The following is an 18,124-nucleotide window of genomic DNA, read 5'->3' as shown; positions in this document are numbered from 1 at the left end:
GAATTTTTTTTGAAAGTGGTTTTGGCTTCTAGGGTCGAAGTCCTTTCTAGGTACATATAAAAAATTCCACTAGAAAATGCGTCCGATTTCGGTAGGCTGTTTTTCAAAAGAATCCCTCTTATGCGCTTCGCGAAATTTCCTAAAACCTAACAATTATCACAAGCCAGTCCAATCTAGCAACGAATACTAGGAAAGCTAGTTTACATTCCTTTGGTTAAAGACCCGAAAAACCAATAATTCGTTGTTTTATTAACCGTTAATTGCAACGCACCAGCACTTGACAATGTAATGAAAATTATCTTGCTGCGCTGCATGAACTTCATAAGTTAGTGTAGGTCGAATATAATACACTACCCAATTGTGGTCAGTTATAGTCAATAGCAATTGCAACTTATTTTCGCTTCGAAGCGATAAAAGTTACATCAAGAGATGCTACACTCGCGGAACTTTGAAAACCGACACATTTTCTGTTTCGTGGTTTACTGGTTTTTTGTGCATTTTGCATGTCTTTTTATATGAAGAAATCAGAAACTCAAGTAAAACACAGAAACAGAAAATGTGTGGATTTTCAAAATTCCGCGAGTGTATGGTCATTGGTCACGCTGATAGTTTTAAACATGTAATTTTTGGGTGCCGATTACCATCAATGCCATGCTACCTGTCGTGTACAACTCTATGAATTTTTCATTTCCTTAATATCAGTTCACCAATTAATTTAATTTTTTCATTACAATCCGTGAATATTTCCTATTCTTACATCAATCTATATAAATTCTAAGCATATCTTTTGACTGCTGTCCATCCACTTTGCAGTTTGAAGCTGTACCTCCGCCCCATTCTTACAGAAAACTTCTATCACAATCATTAAGTTGAACTAGTGTTAAATTTTCCCTTCCGGTTCCGAGCACATCATCACATCGATGTGCAATACCTCTTGTCTCATCGTTACCAGTATCTGTTGAATACACGTTCACATAGTCGATTATCATGGACTGTGGGAAAACTGTCTTTGAATTAGGTGGTCCAGGCCATCCGCCACCTACTGCTACATTAAGAATGATGAAGAAGTTATGATCGAAGACCCATTTCTTACCAGGAGGAGTATCGGATGGTGATTTTGTAACATATTGATGGCCATCAACTGAAAATGATATAGAATTCGATGTCCAATCTGCTCTGTATACATGAAAATCGTCAGCGAATGGTTGATTATTCGGCAGACGATAAGTACTCGTTAGACCGTCGGCTGCTGAATATCCCGGTCCATGTAGAGTACCGTGAATTGCTAGAGGTTCTCGTCCAATATTCTCCAAAATATCAATTTCACCACATTGTGGCCAGCCCACTTGGAAGATATCGTCACCGAGCATCCAGAATGCTGGCCATAAACCCTGTCCTTTGGGTATTTTTATGCGCGCCTCAATGGCTCCATACTTTTGACTGAATTTACCAGCAGTTAGTAATCGAGCTGACGTGTACTGACATCGACCGTACCAACATTCATAATTATTATTATTTTCTTGCCGGGCTGTAATCACAAGGTTGCCGTTGCCATCAAGGGCAGCATTCATATTCGATTCTGTATAGTACTCAAGCTCTTGATTTCCCCAACCTCCGCCTCCTGTATCGTATTTCCATTTCGTTGAATCAGGCACTTGTCCTGCAGGACCATCAAATTCATCTGACCACAGTAGTGTATCTGCGTGGACGTGTATTGAAATAAGAAGCACAAAAATTACCGCAGTAATCATTTCTCATAAAAAACTTTAAAATATCTGCGATCAAGGCGACTACAACTTTTACAACTGAGATGTTCGATTGTTATTTACACTTTACTACATATCATTTTCTGATACACTGCATCAGTATCATACAGTAACTTTGCAAATCAAGTTAATTCAATACCATTGTCAACCATTACTTGCAATATGCAGACCAGAAATTGACGAGATTTTTGAAAGAACTGGACTTGTCCCAAGCAAGTAAGCAATACGATGTATATAGTATAAGAAAGTATAGAGAAGAGGAGTAATTTTGTATAGAGAAGTATATAGAACGAGAGCATGCAGTAGTCGTGTATACTTTTGGTTTGTATATTTTACATTCAGTAAGTCAACAATATCGATCTCAATTTAATTTTTACGTTTGTAAAACCAACGTACTACATACGCTGAAATTGAAATTTCATTAGGATTGTCCAAAATTTCTCATCTTATAAGTTTAAAATGTTGACGTAATGACACTGCCATATATGAATGAGATATATATCACTCTTTCATATATGACACTGCCTTCCGATATTTACCGATAAAGAGACCGTGTCTTCAACAAAAACTCTTGCCAGGTTATAGATGCTTTGGTAAAACCCAACCCATACCATACCAATGTATTACAGTTAGCAGTCACAATTATTATAGAATGAATGATAAGAGATAATCGCTGTAAGTCATGACCTGCCACTTATTAAAAGAATGAATGAGATTAAACCGTACGAAGAAGAAGTGTTTAGTCAGCTGAGTTAAAAGGCAAGACAGATAAGGGTATGAATTAGAAAAATACAAATCAATCAGTGAAGAGAAAACCTTTTCCAATTTTCGTCCCTATTTTTCGTTAGATTTTTAATTTAATTTATTGCGCAAAGAAAAATCAAGGCACAAGGTTCTATTTAAGTGACATCAAATCTCACACGAAACTTGACTTTTCAATTTTTTGTTCCAAGTTATACAAATAACTGTTACCGACTGGTACATGCGTGTAATTAGAATCTCGTTCACCGATCCAACTTGATAAATTGAGAAAAAGATTGAAGCGTTTCTTCCCCTTATTTTTTATCGATAAATGTTCCTATATCACGAAGCACTTTGCAATCGTACAAATGCACAACGAACTTGTAATAGTCACAGACGTTTTGTAAATGTGTTAAAGTTCGACTACCATTATCGGCGCTTTGTTTCTGGAATATGTCAAGATTTTTTCGATTTAAATGTATTTCCGGGGTGAGAGAGAATTTTCAATTCTTTGTTTAATTTAATGGTATTGCGGTTTATGTGGTGCGTTACAAGCGAAATAATTGCTACTTGAATTTCTATTATTACGAATCGGCGACTGTTTTAACTAAAAAGGAAATTGAAGGCTTTCAATTTTGTACTTTAGAAAACATTAATTCCAACAAAGGATTGGAGATCCTTGGATGATTGGAAAATATTTTGTTGGTTGTTTGAATTGATAGATTTGAATTTTGTATTGCATCGAGTAGCTAACGTAAGCTTTTATCATTTAAATATTTTCACACGATGGTCACAGTCATAGGCTTCTTTTTCCAATAAAAACGCAGTCTTTGGATGCTTCTCTTCTTCTTCTTCTGATGCAAACAGGAATAATTGGGCTAGGATATAAAATTTGTACCGAAAAAAAACGCCCAGCACAAAGAATTGGTACACGATTTTCCAGTATCAAAAGAATTTCCACTTTTCATTATTATGTTTCTACGATAGACGAATAGATTTTCATTCAAATAGGAAAAGCTCAAATATATTGTCAACAGAAATTCATTCAAAATCTATTGTCGTCAATATAGTCAATAAAACGGCATTATTAAAATTTGTTAGGATGCTCATTTCAATGGGTTTTGTAACAGTGTGCATACCGTCATCCCAGTGTGCTGTATGAATATATAATATTCGTGCATATAACAGTCGATAACAACCTTATAAATAATGTAATAATAAATGGATGGAAAAGTTGAATTGATGAAACACTTCACAATTGACAATAAACTTGTTCAATTGTAATTAAATAGTAATTTTCATATTCATAAATTGTATAATGGATGTGAATGACTGAAGCCGGGTATTGTATTAAAATATTATGTAAAACAAAAGGGGGATGATGAGAAAATGAAAATGTACTATTTGATGCTCAATTCATTTATTGACTGAAAAGATTTGTATTAATAAGTCTGTGTTTGACTGGGAGATTTGATAAGTGATACTTCAGAATAATGATGGTGGAATATGCAGCAAGGTGGTATTATACGCTATATAGTAATAGTATTTCGGATCAGTGGTTATATATTTTCCACAAGATGCAATACGTTTGCGGATCCATTTAGAAGTCTGAAGTTGAAAACGCTGAGCCTAAACTTTTTTTTAACCAAAATTATGAGTCGGTTTTAAATAATCCAAAAAAGTGAAGTGGAAATTAAGCTATGTCACAGGGCTCATTATGTACAACAGAAAAAATTTACATCAAACACACATGCCCGTGATACAATGGAGTGTTGAAACTCGACAGCGTATCGAACAATTTTTTGAACTATAAGAAAATTTGGAACAAATTTTCATACAAAATAGTACTCCATTTGGCAGCTGTCATTAGAACCACTTTTGCTTGAAGTGCGTTGGTCCAAGGCAATTTTGAATGAAGGGTAGATGAAGCAATAGAAGCGTTGTCTCATGTATAACAATTATCTAAGACAAAATTGTAACCAACCACATTAAGTGACCAAGGTCACTACTTCAGCATGTTGCTTTAAGGAGAAATACCAAGTTTTAGTGAGTAAACCAGCAGAGCAATATAACGTATTCTTACTGTTCATCTAGCCACACTTGATACAAAATATGGGCGAGAAAAACTTTTCTTTACCGAAAATTGCCAAGCAAATGATCAGATGCGCTGAAGTTCCTTCGAAGCTCCTTTGGATTGTTTGTAAGCATACTGGAGCTATGCTGTATAACAATGTCTTGTCGATTTGATAAATGAAATAAAGAAAGAAAGAAATGTGATCATGAACGTCGACTTCATTCAGTCACTACTCCAAGTGCCTCGAAAATCAAAATAACTCAACGAATCGTTGCAATTTTGAGCTATACCAGAATATCTGTCTGTGAAATAAGTGGCTGATATGCGTCGAACAAAAAATGCTCAGGCCGCTCTGAAATTAACAAAGCCACACAAGCGTGAACAATCGTTTTTGTGTTAAAATGTAAATAAATTTTTAATTAAAGCAATCGCTTTATTCAGACCATAATTCCATTGAATTATAAATTTTCGGGTTAACTCTCTATATATACTCTCATCGGAAAAATATCCGTGCAGCGCATACCGAATATATATAGCATTATAGCAGACACATCGCTTATACACATGTATCTATCGAAACGATACACCGCATCAATAAATCACTCAAACCTTTCAAAAAATGTTCCGCATATATTCCCCCGAAAAACCAACTTTGAAAAAGCTAACTTTATTGAATTTGGCTTTGTTTGCATTGGGTGAACCCAACCGATTTGCTAAAACCGACTTTAATGAAATTCTACTTCAGTGTCGTATTTTATTAAAAATTTGCTAAAGTCAATCTCTATCCGCTCTTCTATCTCCACTTCAATATGGTGAAAATCGTTGTCGTTTAGATTCATCTATATATTTGTGCCGACGTGTTAGAAGGGTGAGTTTTTTTTATGTGCTATCTGATGAAAAGTATACGAGGTGTGTATACACAGTTATAGATATAGATGTGTGGGTATAATAAAAAAGATAGAGGGTTGGGCGGAGTGATGTAAAAACGTTTAGACAATTTTGGAATAATTAATTTTATTCCCGTAGGAATGTTTATTCTAGTTTTGATTGAGTTTGTGTAAGTTTCTTTGTGAGTAGAGACTACTTTATTATTGGCGTTGAGTGAAACAGAAGATAAAATTGTTATAAGGGTGGAATGGTGTTGAGCTAATCGGATGTTTTCCGAGAGTTTTCCAAATTTCCTCAGAATTGTAACACTACTGGAGCTACGCGGTGTACTTAGATAAGAAACTATGTTTAAAAATAAATGAAATTGAAATTATCTAACTTTCACCAGAAAGCCACTAGCGAGTAGTATCAGCGTTCTAATGAAATGTGAGCTCGCCAAACAAAGTCGCTAAGCATAAATATAAAATTGAAATTGGGGACCGTGGAAAGTACACTCAGTTCTATCTACCACCACAGTAGATATCATTTCGATCATCGTCCGACGAAAATAACCAACGCAACGAACAAAAAGTGGATGATAATCAGTTCTATATTGTTTGATTCGCATTTAATTATCCGTATAAAAGCCTGCAATTAACTTAATCATTTCCGACAATTTGGCGTTCTTTATCATTAAAAGTCTCTTTAAAGCTGAATGAGTCCTGGATGAATGAAATAGATGAAAAACAGCCAGTCTTTCAGAGACAATTAGGTGGAAAATTCACAAATAGTTTCCTATTTATTATACAATTTTTCTTTATTCAAAAAATATGGATATACACATGCAAGTAAAATTGGATAGACATTGTAGAAGAACACGGTATTCGTTCGGTGTAATTGAAGTAAAAATCAGCCAAGCTTCAATTTATCATATATACAACCGTGCTTAAAATTCTGACAAAATTTTCTTCTTTTCATATGCAACAAACGAACGGCAATTAAATATCTCAGTGGGAAGTATGCATCTGCTAGCATTAAGGACTCTGTGTATGTTTTATTCAATTTGTATTATAGCTACCATCTTATGTTTTGCAGTTGATATGCTAGACGAATAATACGAAAATGACTCATGTTTACGGTATAATTTGACAAGAGCATAATCGTTACGTAACAGTTGTAATAATAAAAAGTTATGTGTTTCATTTGAAAATAATGAGAAATGTTTGGTAACCTACCACACTAAATTTGAGAAGATTTTGGGGAATGCGATTTGATTTAGTCAGACGTTTAAAATTCATTATTTAATAATGAAAATGACCGTGGAAATTGAAATTATTTCTAGTATTGGTGACTTTCAGCGATCGATGGTTGGAATAACCTCCTAAAAACGGCAACCGTATCGCTACGGAATCATCAAATCTGTTACTTCATTTGTGTAAAGTATCTCCTATTGTTTGATACAAAGTCTATCACTTCAATATTTTTATAGATCATATTCAAGGCCGTTTGAAATGCCTTCCACGATTAGAAATGCCACCCACGTCAATAAAATCTCATACGTTTGAATGAACGAAACATTTAGCGAAACTTAAGTGAGGTTACGTGTGAAAGTACCGTATCATTATATATTTCGCTATAAGACAACACTAACTAGCATGGAGCATTTTGTCCCCGTTGTCAATAGCAGATGATGAGACTTTTTGGATCAAGTTTTATAAATCACGTCAGCACTTGGAAGGAGTCGATTTTTTCACAAAATATGCAACATTTCAAAAATGACAGAAGTATGCATTGCGATAAATGGTTTGTTTTATGTATAAAAATTCAAATAAATGAATAAAAGTTAAGTATGGAACATCCCAGCGGATATAAAATTAAAAATTCTCCAAATTTTCATATTTGGTGAAAACATTTTTTATATTTTTCCTTTAAAGATTAAGGATCAAGCTATCCAATGCGCCATCTTTCGTGAAATCCGGTACCATTTCGATTTTTGGCGCCCTCTCAAAGTTTGTCAATTTACACTGAAAACACTCAATGATCGAATACTTTTGAACGGATTCATTAAAATTAAATATTTTTAGTTATCGTTGTCGTAAGATCCAAAAATAGTGCATTTTTTGAGTATTATTTAAAAAAAAAAAAAACAAAAAATTAGTTTCTTCGAAAAACCTTACAAAGACAATAAATCTTGAAGGGTGAACGTGACTCAAGTCTACTTACAAAATTACTGATATCACTGAGGGTGACGCATTCTGCGCCTGTACAAAAATGGGTCACGCAGTGGAAAATTATTCCGTTTGAATTCCATTCTTTCAGGTCATATTCCCTATTTTAACAATTTTCCTCAAAGTTTCCGGAAACTGTTCTTCAAATTTATTCTTCAAAAAAATGTATCAGAGGACTTGCGTCACGACCGATTTTTGACTCATTTGAGAAATCTCCATTTTTGGAACTTCCGCCAGCGATAACTCAAAATATTTAAGTTTACTTCTCGACACTATTGGATGCGCTAAAATTAACCAAAAACGAGAAAAGGTATAAACAAACTTTTCCTTGAGGAGGTGACTTTTTAACTTATAAAATTCTTGAAAAAGGACCTCGGCAAAACTAGGTGCCACACATCAACACGACGATACGACATTTTTCTTATTTTTTATAAATTCTAGATTCGGTGCAGAATGAAAATTGAAAACTTTGGAAAATCATGTGTAGATTTCAAAAAAATCCTTTGTTGATTATAAATTCTCGTGTGATTGTGAATGGTAAGGTCGGAATCCGTAATCAATTAAAAAAAATAGAAATTGACACACAAATTGAAAATACAAGAATCAATACTTTGAAGTTCAATTTCTCGGCCAAATCTTAACCGATTTTGACGTGTGATAACTCCGGTGATAGTTCTAAGATATTCGACTACTTGGTATGAAACCTAATATGTTTTCTAATCAGTGAACCTTTGTACTAACGTAAGGAATACATTAGATCATTCATCAGTTAACTGGCCAAAGATCTCAATACAGTGTTAACTAGTAATAAGTAAAGTGGATAAATCAGTCATGAAAACTCTACACAGACCAGTTAATCAATCTAACTACGGAAGAAACAATAGGTTTTCATGAAAAATTTCTAAAATTTCGTAAAAAGCTGAAATTTTCCATTGCATTTAATCTGCAAAAATTAAACGTTTATGTTTAATGAGACTATCTACATCCTGCCTGGTGTGTAATATATAATGTTCAATGTTCATGAAAATACATATATAATTGAAATTTAATATCTTTTGATTATAAAATGAATAATAATAGGATGTCACTAACAATGATGTCTCCCATTTGTCTTCCGTATCGTCGGGTTATGTTTATGACACACTCTTTTGTATTTTATTCGAAATTTAAATGTACAAAAGGTTCCACACAACATGAAAGTAATTTTTTTGTTAGCTGGTACTTTTTGCTGTTGTTGAAATTTTCTTGTGGCTGATGATTCGATCAAAGAGGTTGCAGTAAATTGTAATTGATTCTGTTACACACAATAAAAAAAGAAAAATCTTGGTCAATATGTAACCGCATGAATTTGAGTCAACTGACCTTACAAGAAGTAGCCTTTGATGTTACTCTTACAAATGATAACTTAGCGTTAAATATATTCTTTTCACCGACCTTATCAATAACAATTATACGCATTAGCTTTGCATAGCGGCCTTGGGTCGTTCCGAAAAGATAAGTATTTTTAGTGTACTGTCGGTTGGACCAGCAAAACAAACGCTGGAGACACAAAAAAACATAATAAATTTTGTTAACAGAGATAATGTAAAATGGCACTGATCCTGATACCTTTTCAAAACATAACATAAACAGGCTAACCGTATTAGGTTCATGGACAAAAGAACGCAATTGTTTGTGTATGCAAATCCTTTTTATTTTGTTCTTAGAAAATTCAACACTTAGAATTCTAAAAAAAGGAATGGTTAATGCGAGAATTATTACATTCTTGTGCTAAGGTTCTTTTTGTAGATTAACGGTAGCGAGTACTTACAATTACATTTTCCTTGTTTAAATATATTCATAAAAACAACATCCAAATTTACTAGAATCAGAAGAAAGCATTATTGTGAATTGTGGTGTACATGTACGTACACGAATGGCTCTACGTCTACATGACTAGCTAAAACAATATGGTTATGTAGGTTGTATGGGTTTGGATAGACGATTTTAGTTTGCCTTTTTTATGGAATTAGAATATTATCCGACATCATATCTTATCATATCCATCGAGCTACTCATCCATCCCTGCAGAAAATGTGTGGAATCGCATCATCTGAACACTACACCTTTATGTAAATGCCCACGCAAATGTCACTTTTCCACATTGTTGCATAGTGAGCATCCTGGCTAATCACCTACTGGATTACCTTAACAGAACAGAACAGTAATGCATAGAGATAACTATTAATACTGAAGCAAATAAATCCGTCACAGTTCACAGTTAACCCGCCATTTTATAAAATTCTAATTGAGCAACCAAAAAACTTTCATTTCCAACACTGCTCAATTTTCCAAATGGTTATGGTCAGGAGCTTTAGCATGCTCCACAGATTAATCATTTCTCTCGACTATCAACTTGCTTCCAGCTCAATTATCTCAAAAGCAGTTCTCTCCTCTCCGTTTTACGCTAAATCTATTTAAAGTTAATGTGAGTGAGCTCCACCCCAAACAAACGATCAGAATCTTCAATTGAAAAGAATTTCTCCGCATTCTATCTGTCGTGAATACGTAACGAATTTGGAGAATGTGGAAAACATTTATTATTTCAGCCATACTATTCAATTTCCGACAAATAACAATATTTAATGAAAGCAAATTTTCACAATGCTACACATACATTGCTATATAACATATTGCTTGTGGTATGAAATAGTATGTATGGTTGCTTCACATGTATCATCTTTATGAACCTAAATACATCAGATTTTTCTTTTCAACAAACTTGATTTGATCTCATAAAACAGTTATTATACCCTCGGGTCAGGATATTGATAAATAAGTTTTATTTATCTAATGTTTGCCAACCGCAAATAAACGTTTTAATGTAGACATTAGAATATATCTGAGTCCCTTATTGAATTTTATTATATACAATTCATAAGATAATTAGGAAAATATTTTCGCATTGCCAAAGATATATAACGTACTTATTGGTGATATAGACACGTTAGGTAATCGATGATAATTTATTGGAATCACACTATTATGGTAATGGACTTGCCATGTGTGTAGTGAGTGGTGATGTTAGAATAATACCCTTGAACAAATCAAAATAGATTTCAGGATTGTTTTGGGTCAGAGATTTAGTCTTTCAATATCCTTCGAATGGATAAAGAGACCAGAAGTGGACATTCTGTTTTTAAAGAGAGGAGTGGCTCAATTTTAATTGAAACTGTTTAATGAAATAATGACGATGAGGCATTGGAAATATTTCTTACAGTATAGTCACTGAGACACATCGCAGGCTGATTTTTTTCGGTGTAGTGAAGTTGGCTACGCAAAAATACTTCAATAAATATTAGTCTCAAATGCATAGACAAAGCACCAAAAAGTTTTACCACGCCAAATAGAGTAGTATTTTGATACCAATAATACCATTAGCAGCCTTAATGGTAATTTTGCAATGACATTAAGAAAAAAGGTATTGACCGTATTGACATATTCGCATACTTAGATTAAAGTTCTACTCTATTTGTTTCTATCACCCTGCTATGTGCATAGACCAATGTTTATCCAATCAACAAAATTTATTGAACATTTTTCTTTCCTTTAAAATCAACTTTCATTTGCCCAATTTAGAGACTCTAGCAGCAGTGGTGAAGTTACTTTGAAAAAGATACGGACAAAGCACCTAGCAGGGTAATAGAAAGAAATAAAGTAGTACTTTAATCGAAGTATGCGAATATGTCAATACCTTTTTTTTCTTAATGTCATTGCAAAATTACCATTAAGGCTGCTAATGGTATTATTGGAATCAAAATACTACTCTATATGACGTGTAAAAACCTCTATTACCCTGCTAGGTGCTTCGATACGGATAATTTTCAGTTGATACAGCTATATAAGATACGATGGCCATTTGAAGTCGACTTTGTTAGTTGTAATTTTTGTTACGCTTTTTCATTTTTAATAATGTGAAGAAATGACCATCCTTCAAAAAGTCTTAGACTAAAGCTGACTTTGGCAGAAAGAACTTTGGATTGGCCTTTCGAAAACAGGCGTACCCGACCGGTTTCACTTCAGCTGGTCTCTATTGACATTGTCAGTACGATCTGCTCGATTAGTTTAGTACTCGTCGCATCCATAAATATACACATGGTGAACTGTAGATTTCTATGCAATATATTTTTAAATATTTAATCAGAAAATCAGTTACAATTCAATCTTAACAACGAAATTAACGAATGCCAATGGTATTCCTTTAATGGTGCAACGCAAACCCTTTTTTCAATTCAATTTTAATAAAGTTTCAACAAGCGCATTCATCAGATAATACAGACCAATATTCAGTCATTATTTGCCTCATTTTCAAAATATAAAAACAGTTGCAACAAAATGAACTTCCTAAAAAAATTGGCGCAATTAAATTTTTTTCAAATATTCAGATGCAACGACTAAAAATTATAATGCTCTGCATTGTCTGTTTATGTATCCAAATGAGCGACAATCAGTTTCACCAAATTGTGTACCGAAAATTGTATTTGACTGGCATAGAGTTAAGAGACTATTGGAGCAAAGCAAACAACAATTTGTTTTTTTTTTGTATGAAATTTTCGTATTGTACGTTCAACAAAATTTTTTATTTTACGAACAAAAAATCTGCATGCGAATAGATACAGGAGTATAAGCGACATTATACTTAAATAATAATTTTTCAGGATAATTAAATTTTAGAGTGCACTTTAGACGCTTAATGTTTCATTTATTGTGGTACTTGAAACGATAAAGTTTTTTTTTAATTTGGCCCTACTAATAAAATTCAAAATTTCAATTTTGCTATTCTGTTTTTCAGTCACATGCTGGCACATTATATTATGCATTTCATCTTTTGGGCGAGGTAAAAGTGACAAAAGTTTTCGATAATGAGAAGTATTTTGTAGCCAATCGGACGTGAAAGATTCTGTTAAATATAACGATATACCGCATGGATACAGGAAACGTCAGTGAAATTTAGGCAAGAATTTGTTTCAGCTGGTCCACTCACACAAACAAAACTGCTGAATCAGTGCTGATACGTCTTTATAAGATTCGTTTGTATGAGTGGACCAGCTGAAGGAAATTCATGTCTAAATTTCACTAACGTCGACTATAGTTCAAAAAGTAGAGTTTTAGAGCTGAAGATGCAAAATTAGGAATATTGAAGTCAATTTGGTAAAAAAACAACGAATGTTGAAATGGCATCGGGGAACCTGGCACACGCGATCATGCCGTAATGTAACGAAAAGTCATGATTGTGCCAGATTCGCCCTTAGAGGTGAATATGGCACACCATCAATTTGTATGGTGTGCCAGATTACCGCACCCCTGTTGAAATATCTTATTATCTAAATACATAGCAGTTATAATCTGAAGCCAAAATATAACGAATGTGAGGTTGTCAACCAATAAGGGAGGGACTAATCGATTTTTTTCGTGTTTTTTTTTGTCAAATATCAGCAGAAACACGAAAAATAAGAAACTGGTACATTGTGCATTTCCAAAATATTGCCAAATTGAAAAGATTTTACAAAAAGAAAATCTATGAAAATAGCACTTCCCAGTCTATTTCACACCCAAATCACATCCAATCTGAACTTAGTCAAATATGGTTGAAATCGTCATTAAAGTCGTTAATAGGTTTGTCAAATATGGTTGAAATCGTCGTTAAAGTCGTTAATCGTAACATGAGTATTGTTTTTGAAACGTCAAATCACCAACACAAAAATTTAGTGTCGGTTGTGAAATTTGAAATAATTTCGGTGATTTCGATGTGATTTAATACAGATTTTGTGCGTAAATGTGTTTCTTGTGTGGTTTTAACAGTTCACTTAGCGGTTGACGTAAAATATTCGTCAAAGCCACCAAATCGAAAAAAAAAATATTTTGACCAATATTGTCGTTTGGTGTGATGTGAGTTGCAGAAGAGGTGATCTAGTAGAAATAAAATGTCGGCGGTAATCTTAAAAATTGCGTTTTAGCGGAAACGCTTTAGTTTAAATGTGTGCACGTTTCCGGTAAAATAAATTATTGCGAAAGCTATCACTTTTGAGGAACTTTACGATAACACCATTAGTTAGGGGTGGGTAACATTCCTTATTGTTTGCTCGTAATAGAAATATAAACATTCCTTAAAACTTTGTAAGTCAATATGGTCCAGTTGTCTTTTGGCATTACTTCGATTGCTCACTTTGTCTACTAATCGATATTTCCGCAAATTTCCATCAATGCCGAATCCCGGTCTACGTAAATTACACTCCTTCCTTTCGTAAATTGAAATATCAATTTATTTAAATCGAAAACATTTTTTTAACCATCAGAATTGATCAAACCCTCTTTACAGTAATAAAAAACCAAATCAAACATTATCTTCTTTATTAAAACAATAAGAAACACCCACAATATATAAATGCTCCCCTTCAATTTCGTTTACGGTAGATGTACAGCACAAACACAGGGTTTGAGATGTTGGATCTGAAAATATATATATTATTGTCTGTATATGGCTGAAAATGTGATTCTTTTCTACAGTTCGTAGACTTGTGAATGCTACAACGTGCAGCTATATAATGCATGTGTATATGCTTAGCCTGGGATCTATATAAATGATTGCATATATACATTCCAATTGATATCAATTCAATTTAATTTGCTCTTCTGGAAGTAAACATTTCGCAAAACGAGCAGAAACTATGACCAAAATAGCTGCTTGTGTCGGATTTTTCCTTTTTGATTTTTTTTTTTAAATGAATGAGGAGAAACCACCCCTACGTAAGTTAGTGCGGTAAAGTAAAGTGATTTTTCACACACATTCTGCGATATCATATTTAACGAGGGGGTTAGACAAATAGTTTTCTACCACAAACTTATGGAATATCTTTAAATATATCTGGGTGCACCAAGCAACAAGAATTCAGTGCATGTGTAAACTCTCTTTTCGTTCATGTTGTGTCTTATTCTTGTATCATTTAATGTATCCCAAATAACAGTGTATAATATACCCTAAACGAACAACAACAGATTATACGGTTTGTGATGAAATTCATTTTACTTAATTAATATTGCATTCCTCACGAATTCTTTCATTAAACTTTTTGCTATTAGTTAGATTATACCATCCTCCAATGCCACATAATTTCGTCATCCCTCCAGTTACCATCATATAAAACACGATGAACTGCATATACATAGCAACCAGTTAGCCTATCAGCTTTTTCCGTTCCCATCCAATAGAGAATAACAAGACATGGGAGAAAATAGAACTCGTGGAAAATTGTTTAAATGAGCGCATGTCTTTCATATCATTTTTTTCTCTATCTGGCAATGCTTTATCTGGATAAATTTCGATTAGTTTCAAGAAATGTATAAGTAGTTTATGTGCAATGGTCTTTGTTGATGGAAGGAACTAGATTAGATGGTTGCAAAAATTTTAAGTTACCAGCAACTATATAAAATGCTATTTGGCATTCGAGTTTGAACGAAATCACTAATATTTTAAGTACTTTTGGTGGTGACAATGTTATCTTTACCCATAGAGTTACACTCGAGTAATGGCATGGTAGCGCTGTCATTTTTAAACACGCCTGGGCACCAGGGCCTATTTTAAGGGAATTAATTCCTTAAAATTCCTCAATTTTTTTTTTTGACTTATTTACTTTTAAGGCCATATATTGAACAATTTCTGGATTTTTACCTGTTTTCTATCATATGTAAGACAGTGAAACCATTTTGAATGATCATTCTTAAGATTCACGACCAAATAAAATTTGTGAATTTTCGGGAATTTTAATTCCTTAAAATGGGCCTTGCTGGGTACTCATGTATTTTTTGGGTGCCGATCAGCAACAACGCCACCATGACACCTCTCAAGTGTAACTCGATGTCTTTACCTATTCGGTAAGTAGTTTTAAATACTCAAACAAATTATGATGATGGATATCTTAGATTAGCTTTTTTTGTGAAAGCTCCTAGTGGGACTCGTTTTAAATTCGTACTTTTCCCGTTCTTTTAACGTTTTTTTATCGGTGGTTTGAAATGAACAGATCATTTTGAAATGTTTTTTTGTAGAGGTTTTGAAATGAAACAAAAAAGCGTTTCAATATGGTCTGTTCATTTCAAAACGCCTAAGCGTTTCAAAATGATTTGTTCATTTCAAAACACCTACAAAAAAGCGTTTCATAATGATCGGTTCATTATAAAACGCCTACTAAAAATAATTATAGGCGTTTAGAAATGAAGCGCTTTTTTATATGCATTGTGAGGCAGAATTAACATGTACTGTGTATAGCACAATTTTGTACATTAACAATCTATCAAAAACAATTTGTAGGAAAATCGTCCTGCGTCGGATGTGGTATGATCTGTAAGCCGTAGAATCAATTGCAGATGACCGGTGAATTAAAAATGACCTGATGGATTAAAAACGAAGAGCTATTATCTGGCGGCACTTTGTGTTGCTAACTTGTTGAAAATGGAAAAGATCATTAATATTTTCACAAATAAGCCAACTAACGTGTAGTAAATAATAATCATCAATCCAATATTAAAAGTTTAAGTTATTAAGTGTAAGTTAATGAACAATAAGCGTCGCTCTGGAGCGATTGTGATTAGACTAATGAAAAATTGGAAAAATGTTACTACGAGACATTTTGTTTACAAATTTACTATGTAAACAATAACGTAAAACTTCCATTCATAAAGTTGTGTTAGATATCTTTTGGAAAAATTTAACAGAAATTGCATCATTGGTTAGTCATAATTACGATATGTTATGTAATTATGCTGCGACGCATATTTATCAGGTAGATTTTAACTATTGCCCTACATTAGCGCTAATATATATCGATTATCTATGCTAATGATGATTTGGACAAATTGCTAATAATCTATTTTGTCAACTTTAGTATGCAATTCGATTCGCCATTTGTATTGGAATTCATGATGGTGTTCATAAATTTTGTAAATATTTCGGAGCCGCTTAAATTTTCTTATGTTAAAAGTGTATTGGATAAAAGGCATTTAGAATACATTTTTATTATGATTCTATATGAAGCAATAAGTTCGAAATAAATTTGTCAGAAACTTACAAGTAGTACAAAAGCAGCCGAACATATATTACAAATTTGACGTCGGGTTGGGTTTTAAAGAAGAAGAAGAAAAACGAGAAAAAAAATTAAAATTGTAAAATTATATTTATTGTAACTGATTAATTCATTTGTAGTTTAAATTGACACAATTATATTGCTCCTCGGATTGTTGTGCCATTTCATTCCGAATGGTATAATATACCATTGGTATATATACTACATAATTGTTACAACATGGTTGATCTATCTACGAATATATATGTATATAAAACGAATCAAGAACCGTGATTTGTGATATGTGATAATCTGGCTAATAATTTTATTACTACGCTGCAAGGGCTGTAGCTTTAAGTCTTATTTCGGTAAGCTTGCAGAGGATGTGGGGTTCCTCAACCTATCCTATGCTATGCAGTTTACCATAAGAGGTCAACTAAAATATGTATATGGGTAATTCCATGGTTAGTTGCGTTACAAATTTCGTTATCTGCGAGTCATAAAGTTGATTGTGCTGGCTATGTTTTGCGGTAACAAATCAGTCTATAAATGTTCTAATACTCAGGAGACACAGTGCTTTCATACCAACAAGAATTGGAATTTTTAGCCTGCGAAGTCTGACTTGTGTGATCGCAAAAGTCGGCGGTTAGTTGCGTTACACGTTTGTGACCCAGAATTTGGGGGAGATATGTCTAAAAAAGTGATATTTTTCGGAGGTCATAAATAGCCAGAAATATTTTTTTTTCACAATTGGTGGTTGTTACCCCACAGAAAATGTTGTTTCGGCTCAAAACCGTTTAAAAAAATGGTTACAAAATTTTTCGAGATAATCTCGAAGAGTTAAAATTCGAGGATGACTTTTATCACCACTGGGAAGCTGTTGTCACCTACTTTACTCACCCAACTAACCTGATTGACTCAAAGTTATTTTTCTCGTGAAGTCATATGCTGTAGCTTTCGAATGACACCGATCTTCAGTTTTTATTTGAAAAAATGTAATTTCAGCAACGTTTGGGTCGAAGTGATTTTACCTTACTTCGAAGCAGAATGAACCAAAAATCTTCAAAAAATTTAATTTCGTGTCATTTGGAGCAATTGTGGAATTATATGGTCCACATCTACAGGAAAACAAATTTACAAAAATCATTTGAGATTTATTGAGAATATCTCGGAATGTCGAATACAAAAAAAAAAACACTTTTTGGTCATGTCTCCCCGAGACCGCATTTTACAATAACCTCATTATGCGTATCAAACTACGCGTCTTGTCAATAGCTTTCAGCAAAAAAAAAGTTTAGTGAAATCGGTTCAGGTTTCGTGAAATAAACTAGAATTTTCAAAAAATTTCTGAAA

At 33.4% G+C, this 18,124-nt stretch overlaps 1 protein-coding gene across 1 annotated transcript in view; it reads right to left on the bottom strand.

Annotated features, from left to right (window-relative positions):
* Window positions 1-675: 675 nt before the first annotated feature.
* Window positions 676-18,124, bottom strand: part of LOC119073594 (beta-glucanase-like) — a 21,493-nt gene continuing 4,044 nt past the window's right edge. Inside the window, exons 2-3 of the mRNA XM_037179168.1 lie at window positions 9,395-9,402; window positions 676-1,796 (exon numbers count right to left, since the gene is read on the bottom strand). Of these exons, the coding sequence (XP_037035063.1) occupies window positions 840-1,751 (912 nt within the window). The 5' untranslated portion in view covers window positions 1,752-1,796; window positions 9,395-9,402 and the 3' untranslated portion in view covers window positions 676-839. The remainder of the gene's footprint in view (window positions 1,797-9,394; window positions 9,403-18,124) is intronic.

The sequence above is a fragment of the Bradysia coprophila genome, unplaced genomic scaffold (genome assembly GCF_014529535.1).
Source record: "Bradysia coprophila strain Holo2 unplaced genomic scaffold, BU_Bcop_v1 contig_138, whole genome shotgun sequence".
NCBI classification, from domain to species: domain Eukaryota; kingdom Metazoa; phylum Arthropoda; class Insecta; order Diptera; family Sciaridae; genus Bradysia; species Bradysia coprophila.
This window is presented reverse-complemented; position numbering and strand designations above follow the sequence as displayed.